Source organism: Orycteropus afer, unplaced genomic scaffold, assembly GCF_000298275.1.
Source record: "Orycteropus afer afer isolate SDZICR_OR568_19922 unplaced genomic scaffold, OryAfe1.0 scaffold00154, whole genome shotgun sequence".
Taxonomy (NCBI): Eukaryota; Metazoa; Chordata; class Mammalia; order Tubulidentata; family Orycteropodidae; genus Orycteropus; species Orycteropus afer.
Window position 1 is genome coordinate 2,062,222 of NW_006921741.1, and position 21,895 is coordinate 2,084,116.

The 21,895-nt window shown below is 37.5% G+C and overlaps 1 protein-coding gene across 1 annotated transcript in view; it reads right to left on the reverse strand.

Annotated features, from left to right (window-relative positions):
• Window positions 1–1,466: 1,466 nt before the first annotated feature.
• DLG2 (discs large MAGUK scaffold protein 2) overlaps window positions 1,467–21,895 on the reverse strand; it is a 1,122,948-nt gene continuing 1,102,519 nt past the window's right edge. The window contains exons 18-23 of the mRNA XM_042781713.1: window positions 20,969–21,019; window positions 19,884–19,985; window positions 17,209–17,381; window positions 15,461–15,570; window positions 8,450–8,541; window positions 1,467–1,573 (exon numbers count right to left, since the gene is read on the reverse strand). Coding sequence (XP_042637647.1) covers window positions 1,467–1,573; window positions 8,450–8,541; window positions 15,461–15,570; window positions 17,209–17,381; window positions 19,884–19,985; window positions 20,969–21,019 — 635 coding nt within the window. The remainder of the gene's footprint in view (window positions 1,574–8,449; window positions 8,542–15,460; window positions 15,571–17,208; window positions 17,382–19,883; window positions 19,986–20,968; window positions 21,020–21,895) is intronic.

Sequence of the window (21,895 nt, forward strand, 5' to 3'; positions counted from 1 at the left end):
GTTAAAAATAAATAAATAAATAAACTTGGTCCAGGTACAGCCCCAGGAAAGGCAGTGCATTGGTTGAGCTCAAAGTATTTGTTTTGCCCTTGCAGTTTTCTCTTTGCCCTGCACACAGAAACAAAAGTCTGCACCCCTCACCCTCCACCTATATACATCTTTTTACTCTTCCTCAAAAAAATAGTGTATCTTGGAACAGATCTCCTCATGGCTGTGTACCATCTCTGGCTGTTACAAAACCCTCAAGTACTCTGTGAAACAAAATAAAAAATAATAATGCTAATCACTATGGTTGGTCAAAATACTAAAAGATCCTTTAAGAAATGCATGTAAGTAACTAGGAACGAGTTCTTATTCAACTATTTGCACAGCAGGCCCAGGTTGTTTAATTGAGAAAAGCAAAAGCTTCCCTTAATATCATCTGCTTAAAAATCTATTAATTAACCAAAGGTTCTTCCAAAAGTGTTCATTAGAGGGCAATTATTTAAGGAATGTGCTCCATGAGGGTGTATCGTTTAGTGTGGAGGGGAGATCATGGGAGGATAGTGAGGGAGAAGTCTTTGTCAGACTTTGGAAGGAACTTGGGTGCTGTTAATGGATCGCTTGTTGGCAACAAAAGGGAGAGTGCAACTTTCAGGTCTTGAATTGGATCATCTGTTGAGAGTGCATACATTTAGTCTTTCAGTTAATTAGTCTTTACAAAATATTTCACAAAACTTTTTTTAGCCTATAGAAATTCATTTCTATACATTTAATATATTTTTTATTGTATAAATTATTCTCATCTTTAGTGCCTTCTTTCAGTTTATAAATGGCAAAATAGACAATCCATAATCATAAAGCTAATCCCAGGTAGATTTCCCTCCTTTTTTAAGGTCAGTCCTCCATACTCTTGCAAATTTTATGAATTGCTTGTCTTTGCAGATGCCAGTCAAAGAAACTACGCACTTATCTTTCCCTGATATTATACTGTCTCCAAAGGGACTCCTTTCTTTTTTCCTTCTTTTGTTTTCTTTTTAAGAAATCAAAGGATGTGCATAGTTATAAAATTCAAAGTGTACCAATTACAGATGTGGGTAATACTAAGGTTGTGAGGTTCAGGTGCTGGCAACTTTTCTTTAAAGCGAAAAACAGAGAGCTCAGCAGCTAAATCAGCACTGGACATCTGCTAGGGTGAGGAGGCTGCCCATCTCCTGGGCAGGAAACTGTCAGAGGTTCATCCCTACACCTGGCACTTTGAGCAAACCAAAACCTTCCTGCATACTTCAGTGTCTTTTCTGTCCCACCCTTTGGCCCCTCCGTTTCCTTCATGGCTTCACACAGTTTGTGTTGTACATTCATAAGAGTTCACATTGACTGCAAAAACATAAAATGCAACAAAAACATAAAAGCCTCCAAGTAGTATATTATATATATTTTGTTCTTCTAAATGCTCTTCTGTCGTTGTCAGAGGTGCAGTAGCTAATTTATAACTTCTCCTTTGAGGGAATCCAGATGAAAGGCCCAGATTGCTCTTCAATAACAAGCTTGCATTGGTTATATATATCTTCTAAGGTGTCTCCTTGGACAATAGCTGTGAAAAAGCAAATGCACTAAGGGTTAGGAATCATTTCCTAAGTGAGGAATAATCATCACTTACACAGCAGAAATTCGAATCATGACACACAGCTCATTTAGAGTTTTAATATTCCTTATGATTTCTAAGAAAAAGCAGAAAAGTCACATAAGCAAGCTCACATTAACAATTTAAAAAATGCTTTTAATGCATATCTTGGATTAGTAATAATACATCCCAGTTTTTACATTTTATACATGCCTGTCTGTAATTCTAGACAACGAGTCATTCATTTATTTAACAAATATTTCACTCTGAGGTAGGCCCTGACCAGTTTTCAGACTGGGAATCCCTGTGTATCAAAGAAAGCTGGCTTTTTTTGCTCTATAATATACTTATTTTGGCAGGGTAGAAATTCAAATATTTTAGACACAGGAAACAGTATGAGTTTTAGGAGAAACTTTAGTGTTTTACTTTTTGTAAAAATATATGTAATAAAACACCTGTCATTTCAACATTTTTAACATGTATAATTCAGTGACATTAATTATCTTCATCATGCTATGCAACTATCACAATTATCCATTTCCAAATTTTTCTATCACCTTTAACAAAGTCAAGGAGCTATGGTGGTGTAGTGGGTAAGACATTTGTCTGTTAATCAGAAGGTCAGCAGTTCAAATCCTACCAGTTGCTCTGCAGAAGGAAGATGAAGCAGTGTACTTCTGTAAAGATTTACAGCCTTGGAAAGAAAACCAGTGGGGGTTGGGGGTTGCTATGAGTCAGAATTGACTCAATGGCAGTGTTTTTTTTTTTTTAAAAAAAAAAAACAAAGTCAGTGCCTGTAAACAATAACTCCCTCCTTCCTCCTGTTCCTGGTAACCACTAATGAATTTTGCTCTCTCTATATGTCTATTCTAGATAGGTTGTAGTGCCTAAGGCATTTGACTGCTAACCAGAAAGCTGGTGATTCAAACCCCCCAGCCACTCCTCGGAAGGAAGTTGGGGCAATCTACTTCCCTAGTGATAGCGCCTCAGAAACCCAAGGAAGGGTTGCTATGAGTCAGTTCCGACTTGACGGCACTGAGTTTAGTTTGGTTTTTGAGATAAGTCAAATAAGTGGATCATACAGTATTGTTTTGTGACTGATTTTACTCAACATAATGTTTTCAAGGTTCATCCGTATTGTAGCATTTACTGGAATTTTATTTCTCCTTATGGCTGAGTAATACTTCATTGTTTGTATATACCATGTTTTGTTTATCATTTCATCTGTTGATGGACCTTTAGGTTGTTTCATCTTGGATATTGTGAATCATGCTGCAGTAAACGTTGGTGTCCGGGTTTCTGTTTGTGTTCCTGCTTTCAGTTCTTTTGGGTATATACCTAGGGATGAAATTACTGGATTATATGGTCATTTTGTTTAACTTTTTGAGGAACCACTGTTTTCCAAAATGCCAGCAGCATTTTACAATTCCACCAGCAATGGAGGAGGGTTCCAATTACTCAACATCCGTACTAACAATTTTTTTCATTTTTCTGATCATAGCCCTCTTTGTGGGAGTGAAGTGGTATCTCATTATGGTTTTCATTTGCTTTTACTTAAAGATTAATGCGGAAGAAAGGTTGGGCAATCTACTTACTTAGTGATACCACCTCAGAAACCCAGCGAGGGGTCGCCATGAGTCAGGTCTGACCCGAAGGTACATAACAACAGCAGCAGCAACAACAACAAATATTAGGGGTATACATATTTATATTGTTACATCTTTTTGATTTAGTCCTTTTTTGTCTGATATTAAAATCTACACCATAGCTCTCTCCTTGTTACTATTTGTAGTAGTTGTTATTATAATTTTTTCCCCGCCATCCTTTCACTTTCAACCTATTTGTGTCTTTGGGCCTAAGATGTGTTTCCTATAGACAGCACATATTTGGATCATATTTTATTTTATCTACCATGCCTCTAGAGAGCTCTGGTGGCATAGTGCCTTATGCATTTGACTGCTAACCAAAAGGCTGATGGTTCAAACCCACCAGCCACTCCTTGGAAGGAAGTTTAGGCAATCTACTTCTGTAGTGATACTGCCTCAGAAACCCAAGGAGGGGTTGCTATGAGTCAGATCTGACTGGACAGCAGTGGGTTTGGTTTTTGGTTTACCATGCCTCTCTCTGATACTCTTTAATTGGAGTGTTTAGACCATTTACATTCACAGGAATTATTAATAAGGAAGGATTTACTTTTCCTGTGTTTCTTCTGTGTCTTATAGTTTCTTTGTCCCTCATTTGCTAATCTACTACTATTATGTGTGTTTCAGGAGCTCTGGTAGTGTAGTGCCTAAGGCATTTGACTGCTAACCAGAAGGCTGGTGGTTCAAACCCATCAGCCACTCCTCGGAAGGAAGGTTGGGCAGTCTACTTCCATAGTGATACTGCCTCAGCAACCCAAGGAGGGGTCGCTATGAGTCGGGTCTCACTCAACGGCACATAGCGACAACAACAGCAAGTGTGTTTTGCTGATTTTTTTTGTAGTGAACCATTTTGATTCCATTCTTCTTTCCTTTTGTTTATACCTTTTAGATATTTTCTTTTTGGTTACCATGAGTAATACATTTATAACAACCTGGTTTAAAATGATACTAATTTAAGAAACATACAAAAACTCTATTCCTTCCCCTCCCCCATGTATCTTGTTGTCATGTTACATCTTTATACATCATGTGTCCTGTAACAAACTTATTTTTATGCATTTCTCATTGCAAAATGTGGACAAAACTACTAGTATTATCCAACCAAAATTACCTTAAAAGTGGCTCTTATACATGTCCATGAGCTTACCTTCAATAGAGTTCTTTTTTTCTGTGTATGACTTCACATTACTGTCTAGTGTCGTCGTTGTCGTCTTTTTTTAATCTAAAGGACTTCTTTTACTATTTCTTATAGTGCAGGTCTAGTGGTAATAAACTCCATCAGCTTTCATTTACCTGGAAATGTCTTAATTTTGCCCCTTCCCCCTTTAAACTATTTATTGTGATCTGGGTAAAAGTTTACAGAGCAGATTGGTTTTCCATTCAACAATTCATATATATTTTCTTTCGTGACATTGATTGCAATCCCCAGATGTAACAGCACTCTTCTTACTTCCTCCCTGTGTTTACCATTTCCATTTGTGCTTTCCTATTCCTTTCTGCCCTCTGAACTTTATCCCTGGGAATATACTGCCTTTTTGATCTCATATGGTTGATTTGTTCTTTAATCTCACATGGTTGATTGTTCTACAGAGTGGGTACCTTCCAAGTGCTATTGTTCACCTTATAAGCTGTCTGTTGTTTGGCTGAAAGGTGATCTGTGGGGGTGAGTTCAGGCTTGAAGGGTGTCTGAGGCCTGTAGTCTTGGGGGTTCTACCAGTCTCTATCAAGCCAGTAAGACTGGCCTTTTTTTTTTTTCCTTTGAGTTTTGCTCCACATTTTTCTTCCACTTTACCCAGGACCTCCTACTGGGATCCCTTTCAGAACAGTTAAGAGCATGGGTAGCCGAACACCATCTACTTCTGGTCTGATATGTGGAGCCTGTGATTCATGTAGTCTATGAGTCCTTCGGACTAATTATTTCCCATGTCTTTGATTTTCTTCATTATTCTTTATTCTCTCTCTCTTTTTTTTTTAAAATCCTTCTTGAAGGACAGTTTTGCCTTGTTGCTGTTAGGTACCATTGAGTCAGTTCCAAGTCATAGTGATCCCATGCTCAACAGAATGAAACAATGCCTCTTCCTATGCCATCTTCACAAGTTTGAGTCCATTGTTGCAGCTACTGTGTCAATCCATCTTGTTGAGGGTCTTCCTCTTTTTTGCTGACTGTCTGCTTTACCAGGCAAGTCCTTCTTTAGGGACTGGGCCCTCCTCTTAACATGTCCTAAGTATGTGAGACAAAGTTTCCCCATCTTTGTTTCTAAGGGGCATTCTGGGACTACTTCTTCCATATAGATTGTTTACTCTTCACTCAGTTCATGGAAAATTCAATATTCTTTGCCAACACTGTAATTCAAATGCATCAATTCTTTTTGCTTTTCTTATTTATTGTCCAGCTTTTGCTTGCATATGAGGTGATTGAAAGTACCAGGCATGGGTCAGGCATACCTTAGTCTTCCAAGTGATGTCTTTGCTTTTTAGCATGTTAAAAAGGTCTTTTGGAGCAGATTTGCCCAACACAATGTGTCATTTGATTTCTTGACTACTTCCATGGGTGTTTATTGTGGATCCAAGTAAAATGAAATCTTTGACAACTTCAATATTTTGACCATTTAGCATGATGTTGTTTATTGGTCCAGTTGTGAGGATTTTTCTTTTTATATTTTCTTTATGTTGAGGTGTACTCTATTCTGAAGGCTATAGTCTTTGATCTTCATCAGTAAGTGCTTCTAGTCTTTGCTTTCAGCAAGTGCGGTTGTGTCATCTGTGTATCACAGGTTGTTAATGAGTCTTCCCTATAATCCTGATGCCATGCTCTTCTTCATATAGTCTAGATTCTTGGATTGTTGTCATGTGCCATCAAGTCATCTACAATTCGTAGTGACCTCTCCTTGGGTTTCCGAGGCAGTATCACCACAGAAGCAGATCACCCAATCTTCCTTCTGAGGAATGGCTGGTGGATTTGAACTGCCAGCCTTCTGGTTAGCAGTCAAATGCTTAGGCACTATGCCACGAGAGCTCCCAGATTCTCAGATTATCTGCTTAGAATACAGATTGAGTAAGTATGATAAAAGGTCCTTCAGAAAGCTTTCAGATGGATCAGAACAGACACTCTGAACACTCTGTCCTCAGGCTAGTACAGCCTTCAGTCTTTGCTCACCACTACCTCTGATGGTCTGTGAGAGCTATGATTTGGGTCAGACCGAGGCCTAATACTTCAGGCTGGTCAGAACATAAACCCTGCCTAAACAGTCGCTGGAGAGATCCACCCTATTTAGTTCTGGACCAGATATCTGGGCCTTTCTCAGGGCACAGGAGCACCATGGATTGGCTGAGGACATGGCTGCAGCTCTGCTGTGGCTGTCTGCTACCACAGGAGAGAGAGAAGCAGAGACAGCAAAAGAAGCGATTTTCCTGCTGTTTGAAATTTACCCTTGTTTTAGTTTGTCCTTGCAGTCATCCTTTGCCTACCTACAGAGTTTTTACAGGGTTGGATACAGATTTTTGCTGCTTTTCTTGGTGTTCATGTGGGAGGCTTGAGATCCTAGACCTGCTCACAGTGCCATTTTATGAGAATTCCAAAAAAAATTTTAATAAAAGACCTCACTCATTCTTCAAGAAATCTGTTAAATTGAAATTTTATCTTATAGGTTTATGCATATTGAGAATATGGTCAGAAGAAACAAAGAGGAAGAAACATAAACCAATTGGCCAACTTGTGTATTGCCTAAAGTATCAAGTCACTTAAAATAGTCTTAAGTGCATTTCATTTCCTTTGAGAAAAAATTTCTGAAAAATAGGTTGATACCATACATCTGACTATATGGTTTACATGAGCTGCTGCTGATACCTGAGTTATATCTTAAAAAGTAACCTTTAGTGTATACTGATTATTATATTTTATTATTGAATAAAAGCCACTGATCAAAATTACATTGTTTTTATTTAATGTTCCTGTGTGGGTATACTTATAGGGTAAAATATAATTCATATCTCTGTTATTTACAGAAACTACTTAACATTGCCTGATTCAACATATTTACAAACTATTAAGTCACTGGATCTTTCTATATTCTTAATAAGATAAAACAAAAACAAAAAAACTGTAGTATAAATGATAATTCAAGATCAAAGTTCTCATTTTAAACCATGAATATTCAGTTGTAAGGCAAACTCCATAATGTTTAATTAGTGTCCAATGAAAGTGTAATAAGAGAACCCAGAACAGCTACTAGCATTAAACCTTCCTCTAGTCCTCAAACTTGTTTCTGAGAAATATTGAAAATAAGAAAAAAAAAGTTTGGCATTGAAACTGGACATGAAATCGAAAGGGAAATTCTTCATGCATAGTATTCATATGTTGCTGCTGAAGGACAAACCTGTAAGTCTCTTAAGTAGAGGATGGAGGTCCTAGGACTGCTTGTCAAGAGTAGACGCTTTGCATACTGCCCTCTTTCAGCCTGAGTTTCTTTTTCCAAGTTTTCTGATGATATCATGGAGACAGTTTAATTAAGTATAAATGTCTAAAAGACACCTTAATAGTGGGAAATAATTCAATGGCTTTTTGCTACTTATAGGTTTTCTTTACTTTTTTAAAAATTTGATTTTGTTATTGCTGAGAATATGCACACCAATGTGTACACACCCTAAGATTCCTATCTAATCTTACGAGTGGCTCTTGCCATTTTGGTCCCATATACATAGCTCTTCAAAGAGTGTAATACTCAAGGCAGAGTTGGTTTTTTTTTTTTTTTTTTTAGTTATGCTCTTATTGGTTTTAGACCATGATTTTAACCCCTTCAGGGGATATTTTTGGTTTGAGTTTTAAGGATTATCACAGGACAACAGTTTCTGGGCTCATCCAGCCCCCTTGGCTCCAAAGAGTCTGCAGTCCAGGAAAATTTGAAATTCTTTCCATATCCTCCTCTTTGATGAGGATTCTTCTATAGAATCTTTAATCCAAATGTTCAGTAATGATAACCAGGCACCATCCATTTCTTTTAATCTCATAGCAAAGAAAGCAGTTTGTTAGAATCAGTGGGAAACCCAGAAGCTGCTGCAGCTGAACCCAGAATTCTAAATCAAATGGCTGAAGCAGAGGGAGACTCCCCCCAAGAAACAGATATTAGGGATTCTCAACAGAAAGTTTTAGGTCCAGGTTTACCTTTTTTTTTTTTTTTAAACAATATAAGGATAATGAATTTACCTGTAAAATATTCACCAAATTCTTGTTCTAACTTAATTGCTCGATCGTAGGTTTTCTTGGCTTGTTCTTCTGTTAGACGTTTATTCATCTCCCTGGGAAAGTGAAGATTTTGTATTAGTTAGAAAACAAAGAGAATATATAAAATCCTGAAAAATTGAAATATATAGCAAAAATGACTTCTGCAGGAGGCATACCAAAATCTTAGCAGTAGCTTCCTAGTCTTCATTCACAACTCCTTTTTGCTGAGATAATTTCAGCAATAAGGGACCCCCTACCAGGGAGCTCACTCAGGTGGCTATCTCTTGGTTCCATGTTGTATTAAATAATAATCTATCTCTTTCTAGTTTCTGGCCACTGGTCCCTGTTCTGTCCCCTGTAGTCATGCAGAGTAGGAATAAACTTCCTTCATCCATGACAGACCTTAGAGTATTTAGGTAAAGTGCTCATGTATCTCTTAAGTCTTCTTCAGAATAAACTGTCCTTCTTGATCTGCTCCCTCATTGGATACAATTTCCAAACCCTAACCTTCCTGACCATTCTTCTTTGGATCTTGTTGTAGTCTATCTCATCCTCTTTTAAATGCAGGATATAGAATTGAATGAAATCTTCCAGGGGAGATCAGAGGGAGAAGAGATGGAGAGACATGAAGGTGCATTCTAGCCTACTGAGCCTTACCACATTTGAAAGAACTAGACTTGACTGTTCTCTGCCTTTCAAAATGCTTTAATTTTTTTCTACTTTTCCACCCTTCTTTAGGGTTGCTAAGGAGTTCTGGTAGCGTACTGGTTAAGGCATTTGGTTAGTACCAAAAAGTCAGTGGTTCAAACCCACCAGCCGTTCTGCAGAAGAAAGATGGGACTGTCTGCTTCCATAAAGATTTACAGCTTTTGGAACTCCATGGGGGTTGGTGGTTGGAATCGACTCAGTGGCAGTGAGTTAGGTTTTGAGTTACAGCTTCTGGCCATCTTCAATGTATAGCAGGAAACATGGAGAATGAAGAAACACAGAAAGTGCTTCCAAAGAATTAGAATGGCACAGGCCCCTTAGGTGTGTATATCTTCCAGGCTAAAGAAGCATTCTGTAGCTCTTGCTACTCAATGTCTGCAAACAGCAAGGCATGTCTATAGTACAAGAGCCCTGAACTACCTCTGATTTTATAATCAAACAATATCTCAAAGATTTGCTGAAGGAGCCTTGAATTAAAATGGGCACAGAGAGAATGTAACAATCAAAAGCACTGGGATCAAAATATTTTCAAATAGACTGTAAGCACATAATTTATTCAAATAGTGAGCAAAGTTAGAGGGGCTCCCTAAGAAAGAATCTCTGATACTCTGTGTTCTGATAGGAGATGCTCTAAAGGAATTATGCCCAGGACTCTCTCCCTTCCTTTCTATCAGTCTGTCAACCATTGTGTATCATTAATTGCATACAAATTACTTATCAAGTGATAAGAATTCACACATAATGTTTAATCAGTGTCCAATGAAAGTGTATTAAGAGTAGAGAACCCAGAACAGCTAATAGAATTAAAGCTTCCTCTAGTCCTCAAACTTGTTTCTAAAAAACATTAAAAATAAGAAAAAACAACATTATATATATATATACACACACACACATACATACACGTACACATATATATGTATATATAGTATATGTGTATAGTATATGTATATATATGCTCATTAGCATGTGGCATGGAGCCTGACTTGATACATATATTTGTTGAATGAATAATCCTGAGCACTTAATTCTGAGTCAGGCATTGGGTAGTAACATTTTATGAATACCTCAACTCAGGTAAGCCTCCCACAACAGTTTATATATACACACACACACACACACACACATATACATACACGTACACATATATATGTGTGTGTATATATATATATATATAATATATGTATATGTATGTATATGTATATGTATATATAAAAGGTAGAATCTTTTCCATCTTACAGATGAAGAAACCGAAGCTTGGATGGGTTAATAAACTTGCTGTCATGGCTGGAAGTACTTACTGTCTGTCTGTTTCCAACTCACACATGATTTCATTTGTGTTACTGTTAGTATGTGTTTTGGGAGACCACAAATTGCTAAAATTACCCATGTGCTTATCAAATCATTATAAGATTATTTAAACACAACTTAATCTTAAGGACTGTGATGGATTAAATTCTGTCCCAAAAAAGATATGTTGAAGTCTTGTGAATGTTGCCTAGTTTGGGGAAATAGGGGGTTTCTTTGAAAACATTAGCAGTTCACTCATACTAGAGTAGATGGTGTAGTGCCTAAGGCATTTGACTGCTAACCAGAAGGCTGGCAGTTCAAACCCACCAGCCACTCCTCAGAAGGAAGACTGGGCACTCTACTGTAGTGATAATGCCTCGGAGACCCAAGAAGGGGTTGCTATGAGTCGAAACCGACTTGATGGCAGTGAGTTTTGGTTTATGGTTTAGAGTAGTTCTAGCCCCCTAATCCCTTCTGATAAAAGGACACACACACACACACACGGTAAGAAGGCATGTGAGGTTCCTTCTATAAGTAGCAAAGGAATGCCAAGGTTGCCAGCAGAAACCAGAAGCCAGGAGAGAGACATGGAAAAATTCCTCTCTGAGAATCCTGGAAGAGATCAGTATGGCTGATGCCCTAAATTTGGACCTTAGCTTCTAGAACTGCGAGAAAAAAAAAGTCTGTTCTTTAAAGTCACCCATGTTTTGGTACTTTGTTATGGTAGCCCGAGGGAATGAAATCAAAATGAGAGGGAAATTTAAAGTAACCTAATGAACTGACTCCTAACTGTAGCAGTTTTATGTTTCTGTGTCTCCATGCATTCAAATTTTGCCTGCCAAACAAATTGCCCTTACTAAATAAAATTTATTTTATCTTTCCATTATTTTCTAATCAAAGACATTTTATTATCAGAGACTGACAATCGGAGCCTCTGATCATTACAGGAATACAATTGTGACTGTGCTGAGCTGATCAAATTCAGCCAAAAGCAAAGACATTTTGGTTGCTTGGTTGACACAACACAGGTACATACAGAATTTTTGAAAGCATTACTGCTTTTGCAAACTGCTTAGGAAGTCAGAGATGGGGGTCTGGAAATTCTATCCTCAGCCAGTTCCTTTTTTAGAGCAAATGACTAGGGACTGAAGTACCAAGTAAATCTGAGGTTAGAGCTAAAGGTTGCTGTTTTGTCTTTATTTATTTTTTAAGAAACCTACTCTTAGCCAGACAGACTTTCCATTATACCAAGACTTAATATCCTTCAAAAGAGACTCATGTTTAGAAGCAGCAAGAACTGAAGGCAGACATCAGTGTGGTTCTGGGCATGATGCTGAAAGCTGCAATATAAAGAAGAGGGAATTTCCTGAACTCCTTTTACTAAAACAGACTCATGTTGTCCTGTTGGACAGTGTCTATAATTTCCCACCCGAACAACTCTAATAGTAGATAAGTCATGAGTGGATGTCACTTCTGAGTATAGATGTTGGCTAAACCAAAGGACACTCTTCAGAGAATACATATAGTGCTTTGCTCCAAATCTCAAGAAATTATATAGCTCCTAGAGCTTTTGATTTCCTCAGCTCATCCTGGCCTCTATATTATTTGGATTGCCTTTGCACTTATTGTAGTAATGACTTAGTTGAGGGTTTTTTTTTTTTGCCTCTAATATATGAATTTGCTTTATTTCTATACCTACTCTATACATTCTTTGAGGGCAGAGGGGTTGCTCATTAGCATGTGGCATGGAGCCTGACTTGATACATATTTGTTGAATGAATAAGTGAATGAATGAATGGAGAGCTAGAAAATAAACATCATTATAATTGTGGTGGTTAAGTTTGTGTGTCAGCTTGGCTAGGCCTGGTTGAGTGGCTGGGCAGCTGGATGTAATATTTCCCATGATGAGACTGGTAGTCAACTCCATGGTGGAATCTACTGTGAGCAGCTGAGTAGCTACCTTTGGGTATGTGGTCTGCTTCCTGTATATAAGAAACAGCTTTGGGAATGGTCTCTAGCATACGGCATGCTTGAATCCTGCATGTAGCTATGTTGTTGTTCAGCAGCCTGCCATGCTCTTCCGACCTTGGGACTTTCAGTGGAGTTGAATTAATGGCCTGCCATGTGGTTTGGTAGCATCAGGACTATGTCTTTCTACTTGTCAACCTTGGCTTGGCAGCCTCAGCAGCCAGCAGTTGTCTGAGTGAAGAAAAGCCTCTAGTTTCAGTGGGCTGGGAGTAGGAGGCAGAGCTGAAGCCCAAGGCTGATGGGCTTTCACCCCGCTCCTAGAACCTGGCACTTTGAACTTGGACTTGAAGCCTCCAAACTGTAAGAGAATAAACTCCTGTTTCTTCAAGCCATCCCATTTGTGGTATAGTCCTGTCAGAGTGGTACTAGGTAACCCAAACAATAATATAATTGAAGGTAGAGTATGGGAGCAAAATGATAGAAGCAGATTGGGTATAGCAGGGTGAAGAGGCATGGGAAAGCTTTCCATTGTCATGAGATGTCAGAATTCATGTGGCGCAATATAAAAAGATCCTCTCTTTCATACACATCCTGGATTTTATGTTTTTCTGAAGAGTCACCTATGCATATGCTAAAGTAATGTGTGTGATGATGTAGCAATGCCTAAATGTGACAGTTGCCATGTGTTTGTTTCGGCTGACCTAACATTCACTCCTGTCTGGGTGATAAGCAATTCATGCCAGCCTTGCTTCTGAAGGAAAACCCTTGCAAAAGTATGGACTAGACAGTATACATCCAGCATTTATTAATAAATGTCACTATTATTGCACTTGAGACCTATGAATATGACTGCAGCAAATTATGTCAGATTCATCGTCCTCATTGTGGAAATGTAGCTTAAATGTAGCTTTCAGGATGTTTAATTTTCCTTGGAGATAAGAGGCTGGAACAGTGCTACAAGGCAAAACTAAGTAAATCATCTGATAGTTGCAGGTGAAGTAGCCCTTCTCCTACTGAAAGCCAGATGGGAACATCTCCCAATATCACACAGGACCAAATATGCCCCTACTTAATGTTCTCCCATGGGCCTCGCTCCCTTGGGAAGCCATTTACTCTACTACATGTTTATTACAAGAACACTTATTTTTCTGATTTTAAAATGGGCTTTAAAATATTTTTTTATAATTTTTCTCTCTTCTTGTTAATGTTCACATTACTGGTAGTGGTTATATGGCCTTATATGCAGAGTAACTCTGTGTTACGCTACTTTATATAAATCAGTTTTATGTATTGAAATATGTGGTTGATAATTTAATTTCTGCAATGCTCAATGCACTATCCTACATGGGAAGAAATTTAATACATGTTATTGAGGATAATAATACTAGGAACCATCATTTTATTATCAACACACATTTTTTCCATGTGCCAAATATGGGCAAAGCTTTTCACAGTGTATTTAATACTTAAATTCATGATACTGTCAGTGACCTTCTGGTTCCGTTTTTTTTTTTTTTCCTCCAGTAAGACTTCTCTTCCATCTTGTATTTATAAGAATATATTCTGCTTTTAAGATACATCTATGGCACTTTCCCCAGAGATCAGTTTTGTATTTAATTTTATTCTTTCAGGATATAATTCCAGCTATTGTAGCTCACTTGTCTTCTTTGTCCTTAGAGGAGACAGGGAATAGTTAGTATATTCTGTAACTACTTTCATTTCTGGGATGCAATAATTTCATTTTCTTGATCTTTCCAAAAACATTCTTTCCTAGTATTTAGTTCTCTTCTCAACCTGATTAAACCATCTCAGGTCTAGAAACCAGAAACAGAGTCAATATTCAAGCAAGCCTCTTGCAACATAGACAGTGTTCTTATCTCTTGTTTTCTCTTAGAAAGGTTGCTGTTTATGAGTTACATAATGATAAAATAGTTTTATTTCTCTTCTATTAAAATAAGTCTATATCTTTTATAATAAATGCCATTTAACCAGCTGCTATTGAATTGACTCTAACTCATGGTGACCCCATGTGTGTGTCTGAGTACAACCGTGCTCCAGAGGGTTTTCAATGAATATTTTTTTCAGAATCATTGCTAGGCCTTTCTTCCACAGTGCCTCTGGGTAGACTTGAACTTCAACCTTTCCATTTACAGCCAAGTTCGTTAACTGGTATCACTACTATTGAGTACTTACTGTGTGCCAAAGACTGTACATTCATGTTCTTGTTCAACCTTTACAGTAGTCATAAGAGACACATAATATTAACGTATCTCCTTTAGAGAGGAGGAACTGAGTCTTAGAGAGGTCAAACAACTTTCTCAAGGTCACACAGCTAATTAGTGGATGAGCATAGAACCAAACCTAGCCTAACTAATTTTTTAAGTCCCTGCTCTTAACCTCTTTGCTCAGTTGCCTCTGTGGCTGCAGCGACCTCATTCTTGTATAGGTTTGTCACTTTACAGCCAGGTCACACATATCTGCCTAATTGTTTCTCACTGGTATTTAACAGTCTTTTAGAAAACACAAAAAGAAAAATGAAAAAAAAATCAATCATGCATTTTTCCCTCATTCAGAAATATACACAGATATGAAACTGTTGGCTTAAATTATATGTTTTACTGCTGTGCTACTAAGAAAACTTCCTTAAGGACAGTGGCCTATATATGTGGAATTTAATTAAGGAAAATCAGAATTCTTTTATAGAACAAAGCAAAATGCCATCGTAAAGAGGCTAAAATAAACAGCAACAAAAATATCCAAACTAACCCAATCCCCCTCTAAAACAAAACAAAATTGTGAAAATCTAGAATTGAATATCAAGGAATGGTGTGAAGATATTTAAAGAATTATTGACATTATGGCTCTAGAGGTTCAAAAGATCTTTAATACAATATATCTTCTGAAAGAAAAGTGCTTAAAAAAAATCAACCATGGCATTTCCACTTGTGACAAAGAGTGACTAATGATTTGCTGTGTAATGTGGGACAGAGGGTGGGAGTGGGATGAAGACCTCCAGTGCCCTCTACTTACATCAGAGGTTCCAGAGACTTAGGCTTAATGAAGATGGCAATGGGATAGAGCTGGGCAACTTGCAACCGCTTGATAGCATTTCCTGATACGTCAAGTATACAGTGCTTGCCCTGGCAGAACGAGAAGAAAAAAAAAAACAGTTAATCCAGCAGAATGGGTCATAATCTAACCAAAAGAAAATTGTTTTTTAGGAGGAGCTAGAGAATGCTGGGTTTGTAAAGGTTCAAAAAGAATCATTACAAATAAATAAAAGTTGATAACTAATATTTATCACATCCTTATTAAGTGTGTGCCACTGTGCTAGGCACTGTATATGTTTTTTAGTAGCAAACTTAGTTTTATTAAATGAATACTTAAAGAAGACATGAAGCCATATGTAATTTAACCATGCACATTCTCATGAAACTTATAAATCACAAACATCGGCTGGGTGCTTGTATGCGCCCTCACCCCAATATGTTCAGTCTAGGGGAGAACAGACACAAAAAAAGATACCTTAAATATTATATGGTAAAATGCTGTGGGAGAGACATACACAGAGTATATACATTTTTTGTTTGTTAACAAATAAAACCCTATTACATTATAGCACACCTCATTTAACTTGGCTTCCACTGCAATGAGTGATCAGAGCAAGGAACTGCTTTATAAATTATTTCTGGAAAAGTAGATACATTTGCCAAATCATATTCTACCTCCTGGAGAGAAATGGCCTCATTACCCTGAGGCTAGAAGAACTTACACAAGAAGAGAAAAAGCATATTATGCAGATAAGGTCAGTTCAGAATCAATAATAGGAAATAAAAACTTATCTTTACTAGTCACATGGAAATGAACAGAGTCCAGCGAATACCTGAAGTCTAAGTGAAAAACACTAGACTCTTCAAACCTTTATCACTTCAAGTTTGCTACCTGTGAAGTGCAACAGGTATATAATGTTCAAATACTGTCACCATTCACTAGCCAGAACATTTCAAGGTAACAAAGTTTGCATTATGATTATCTAATAACTCTTTTCTTTTTCCTATGTGTTATTAGGAGATTAAGATCTCTCCATACCCATTGCTGTTGAGTCAATTCTTAGTCATGGCAACCCCATGTGTTACAGAGCAGAACTGCTTCATAAGGTTTTCTTGGTTGTTGTCTCAACAGAAACAGATCACCAAATCTCGCATCTGCTGGGTGAATTTGAACTACCAACCTTTAGGTTAGTAGTCGAGTGCAAACCATTTGCAAACCATTTGTCCAGAAATTATCGGTCAGAATTACAGCATCTTCACTTCCTCTAATTTGTAATCTCTGCCAGCAGCAGGCTGGGAGGCTCTCCACATCTATTTTCCTTTCTACCATGAAAGTTTACAGAGAGAAAAAAAGTAACTCTTACTAACAGAAGGAATTGAGATATGGATCTAAACAAAAAAAGAACAAATCTTTCTTAATAAATTCAGTGTTGTTTACTGGAGCCTCAGGTAGTCAAATCAAGGACAAAGCAAATCCTCATAAACTTCAAGATGTTAATTACCTTTAGGTTTATAGTTACCCTCTTCCCTTGTGTTAGCCAACATAATTTATTGAGATTTAAACAGTGATAAAGAACCTTGCCCTACAGTGATTTTCTGCTTGGATGTCTTAAAAGGAATATTTAATCAAAATTTACAACTGCAATTAAAAAAGAATGTTGAACAAAACTGCCTTCTGCCACCTTGGAGTCTTCTTTAGAGGAGGTGTAAGAGGATTGATGAACATACCCTTTCTGCTACAAATCTCACAGACTGCACACTGGTTCCATATAAGTTGTCATTGTACTGGCCGGCTTCTATAAACTTGTGCTCTTGGATGTCTTTTTCCATTTGTTCTCTGGAAATGACAAAGTGATAGTCTCTGCCATCCACTTCATAGTCACGTTTTGGCCTTGTAGTATCTTTATAAAATAAGAAATAATGAAATTAAGATGCATTTATGTTCATAAATTCTCAGTTCCTTTGCACTTATTTTTCTACCATATCCTCAATATGGAAACTTCAAAATATGTAATATGAAGGAGCTGTGGTCTGACCATGACATAGTAATGGGTACTAGTCTTCTCCTATTATAAACAACTACAAAACTGGAAAAAATATGTGGAACAACTGTTTTCAGACATCAGACACTGCTGGGTGGTATCCTTGAGAAAAGAAAAACACTAGTACAGCTCTACATGAACCTCGCCTCTCTCACCAGGGGCCATTTCCAAAAGAAGATTCTGCAAGTTACACAGTGCTAGAAGACACTGGCATTCTGGTCAGCCAGAATTGGTATTTGCTTGAGATCTTAGAAAAGCCACATTTTAGGTGTAGGGTTACTCTCGACCCACCATAACAAAGGAGAAAAAAAAAAAGTTACAAATAGAACAAGCATATCTGCAGTAAATTACTGTCTGCAAAAATAAACACTCAATATTCTATAAAGGAAAGTAACAAAATCCAGACTCTCAAGAACATAGCACACAATGAAAGATTATGGGAGAAGCAGAGAAATGTGTACTATAACCAGGAGAAAAATTAGGCAGAGCTATTATAAATATATTCAAGGATTTGAAAAATGTATAAAACAAGATCGTCACAGTTAGGGGGACTCAAAGTTACCAATTCTGACTATTTCACTTAAAGTTCTTGGTAAGAAGAAGGGAAAAACAATCTAAAATAAAAATTTAAAATATTCCTAATCTTTGACTCAGCTTTTCTTTTTCTAGGAAGATATCTTAATAATTGATTAAAAATTCAGATGAAATACTATTCTTAAAGATGTTTATTATATTAATTTATATAAGTAGCAATAATTATAAAATACAATAAAAATATACTCATAATTTATAATAGAGAAAATGTAGAATGTCCATAAATGAAGGTTAATTATGGTATAATAATTATTAAAATACATACATAACATTTTGAATGTTAAGTAAAAATATATATATATATATATATACACCTATTGCATATTTATGTCCTGCATGTATATAACTCCTGCCATTCTTAAGTATTTCAGATAATACTTTCACTACTGAAATATGAGAGATGTTTGAAAGTAAAAAGCGTAAAAAATGTGGAACGTGAGAGAAAGATTTGTTGGGATCACATTTAAGAGATCAATTATTGAAAAAATTAAAATTCCCTAGAAGGCTTGTCTATAGTGTAAGGCTATGGATTTCCTTTTTTTTTTTTTTTTTAAATCTTGCCCTTCTCTCAAGTTAATATGTATCTACCCTCTAGTTAGTGGTATACCCTCCCTACCCCTCCCTCCTCTGGTAACCATCAAAGAATACTTCTTTTTTTTTTTTTGTAAAACCCTTTTCTTGACTTTGTACAATAGTGGTCTCATATAATATTTGTCCTTTTGTGATTGACTAATTTCACTCAGCATTAAAACAAAAATAAAAATTCACTGCTGTCGAGTCAGATCCGACTCATAGCAACCCCTCCTTGGGTTTCTGAGGTGGTATCACTATGGAACTAGATTGCCCAACCTTCCTTCCAAGAAGTGGCTGGTGGGTTTGAACCACTAGCCACCTTTCTGGTTAGCAGTCACATGCCTTAGGCACTACGTCACCAGAAAATTCATTCATGTTATGAGATGTTTCACAGATTCATTGCTGTTCTTTAAAGTTGCACAGAATTGCGTTGTGTGTATGTACCACAGTTTGTTGATCTATTCATCTGTTCATAGACATTTAGGTTTGCCTTTTTGTGTTTCTTTGTGACATAGTGGGGGTGAAGATGGGTGGGGGATTGGTGGGTGAAGTACAGAAGGAGAGGAGGAGATAGAGCAGATAAAACCATACAGGACTACACACAGGGGTACCAGGAAACTGGATGATTGTCTGGATTGACCAAAAGGGCAGATTAAAGTTGGTAATGGCCTAGAGAGCAGATTAAAATTTTATAAACAAACTTTCTTGTTTTCATTTTCCCAACACTTGGGACTGTTAAAACATACGGGAAGGATTAGTTGGTTTTGGATTGACTCATTTTCCTCTATCATCCTGAGATGATTTTAATACATGGCTTTGTTTCTGATCTCTTTCATTCTATGGAAGAAGCTGCCTCCGTGGCATTTCGGTCAGTCCATCAGAACATGCTGATGCCGGTCATCAGTCCTATGCTGTTTTAAATGCTATGAGGATTACAAGGGAAGAGTAGCCATCCTTTGTCCTCTAGGGGATCACAGTCAGGTTAGAGAGAACATCATAAACTCACTGAACAGAGAAAAATATATGGTAGCATAGATGAAAAGTGCTAGGCAAATAAAATTAAATGAAGAGCTCAGATAATAGGTAATGATGGTATATGAGTCACTGGTGAGACGGCAGGAGGAACATCAACACAGAAAGGGGTTAGGCTCTTGTTTGTTTTCTTTCTCTAATGGAAATACAACTAATACTTACGAGGCACACAGGAGCCAAATTTGTCAGGGAATTCAGATATTAAGTCATCATTGATCCTATCCTTCATGGGGCCCAGGATAATCACAGGCCGAGTATAGTTTACTACAGAGAGGGAAAAGAAGATCCAGGTTAGGAGACACTTGAAAACAACTGCAAAACTGTCCTCTAACGGTGATTCTTCAGGTGAACTGCTGAGGGCAATATTTCATTGGATAAAGTATCCATACAGCAGTGCATAGGAGAATTGATGTTTGTTTAACCCTTACTATGTCTGGTTGTGCCTATCTTCTTGAATTTATAACAGGGATAAGCAACTGTAGTGTCTGTCAACAAAAAGAAGCATCTGGAGGGGTTTTGCTTACTCTTAGGTTATGCCCACACAACATCAGAACAACTACTGAATTTAGTCAACTGAGTGGGAGAAAAAGAATTCAAACCAGCTGTTTGACCATTGCTTAAACAATGACTTTAAAAATAATTAGTAGTAGAAATGATACTTTATGTTTTTATAATTATTTTTCTCAGCTCAAAATAATCTCTCTGCTCTGTTGGGGTTTTCCAGTTCTTTTGTATCATGGGATTAGAAGAAATTCTAAAGTTCATTTGGTACGACTACTCATCTGATGCTTGAATTCCTTCTGCAATATCCTTGTCAATAGTCATTAGCCTCTCCATAAATGCCTCTCTGTAAACGGAAAGGCATGCAGGCTCCTGGTGCATGGTCTGCATCCTAGGACAGGTCTGCTCAAAATTCCATCTAATACTGAGTTGTCATCAGTCTCCTAGAGGCTTTTATCTACTGATCCTGTAGCCAGGCTCTCTAGGTGATTCTGATGGGCTCTTTCCCATGGAGGAGCACTCATGTGAAGAGCTACTCATCTTCTTGGGAGCTGTCATTCCCCATTTTCGGCGTGGAAGTTTATGTTTGGTGATAAGACCAGCAAAGGGAGAGAGGAGGGTCTGGGCTGGAGACACTAAGTATTAAGCAGAGTTTCTTTCTTTTAGTCTTTGACTTTTTCCATCTTTCAGTGGTGTCACCTGTTATGATCTGGAAATCAGAAATCAGAGCATTCCAGGAAACTTACTTTCCTGCCTTGCGACAGGCTCATAGGAAAGAATGAGATCTTCTTGCCCTCCTGAGAAGAGAAGAAAGGAAAATTACAGTGGACTAACCACCAGTCATATACCACAGCTACAAGCCCTGTTCTGAAACATAGGAAACAGACATGGTTCAGGGTTAATTTTCCTTGCTCTCTGTTCTTGAAACAGTCCCCAAATCCCTTCATCCTCATACAACTCTTCAGCAGTATTTCAGTGGTCAGGTTGTCTTGCTAGTCACAGCACATAGACATAAGTCTAGGTAATGACTGGCAGCCTGCTATCTGTAGTACAGCAGAGCAGTGCCCTATGAGGCAACTCTGACACTGGGAAACTGAGCACAATGGCCTCTACAGCAAGCATTACTACCTAGAATAAAACTGTTTAGTTCAAGGAAAGGGTCTATCCAATAGTTTGTTGTACATACTCAGAATTTCTGTACCTTTTATTTCATCTTCTATTTTATTTCCCAAAGAAGCACATTGTTCAAAAGCAAGTGTCTGCTGGTTTCATTTATGATATAAAAACTTCAGCAGTAGGCAATACAGGATAGCTAAGGATTTTACCTCAAAGTTATTTCATTGGGAAGATTCTATGGGTTGATTCGGTAGAAAAAAAAAAAAAATTGAGGAATGACCTAAATCACTGCCTATAATTACTGCTAACGCATGTCTGAATGTTTAGAAAAGACAAAACAACAACAACAACAACAAACTTGGATCTGACCCGTAGTGATCCCTCTCTGGGTTTCTGAGGGACTTCCTTCTGAGGAGTGGGTGGTGGGTTTGAACCACCAACCTTCTGGTTAGCAGTCAAATGCCTTAGGCAGTATGCCACTAGAGCTCCCATTTAGAAAAGAGAACTAAGAAATGTAGTAAAAGTGTCAGCTCCTCCAATGTGGGCCTCAAATCAAC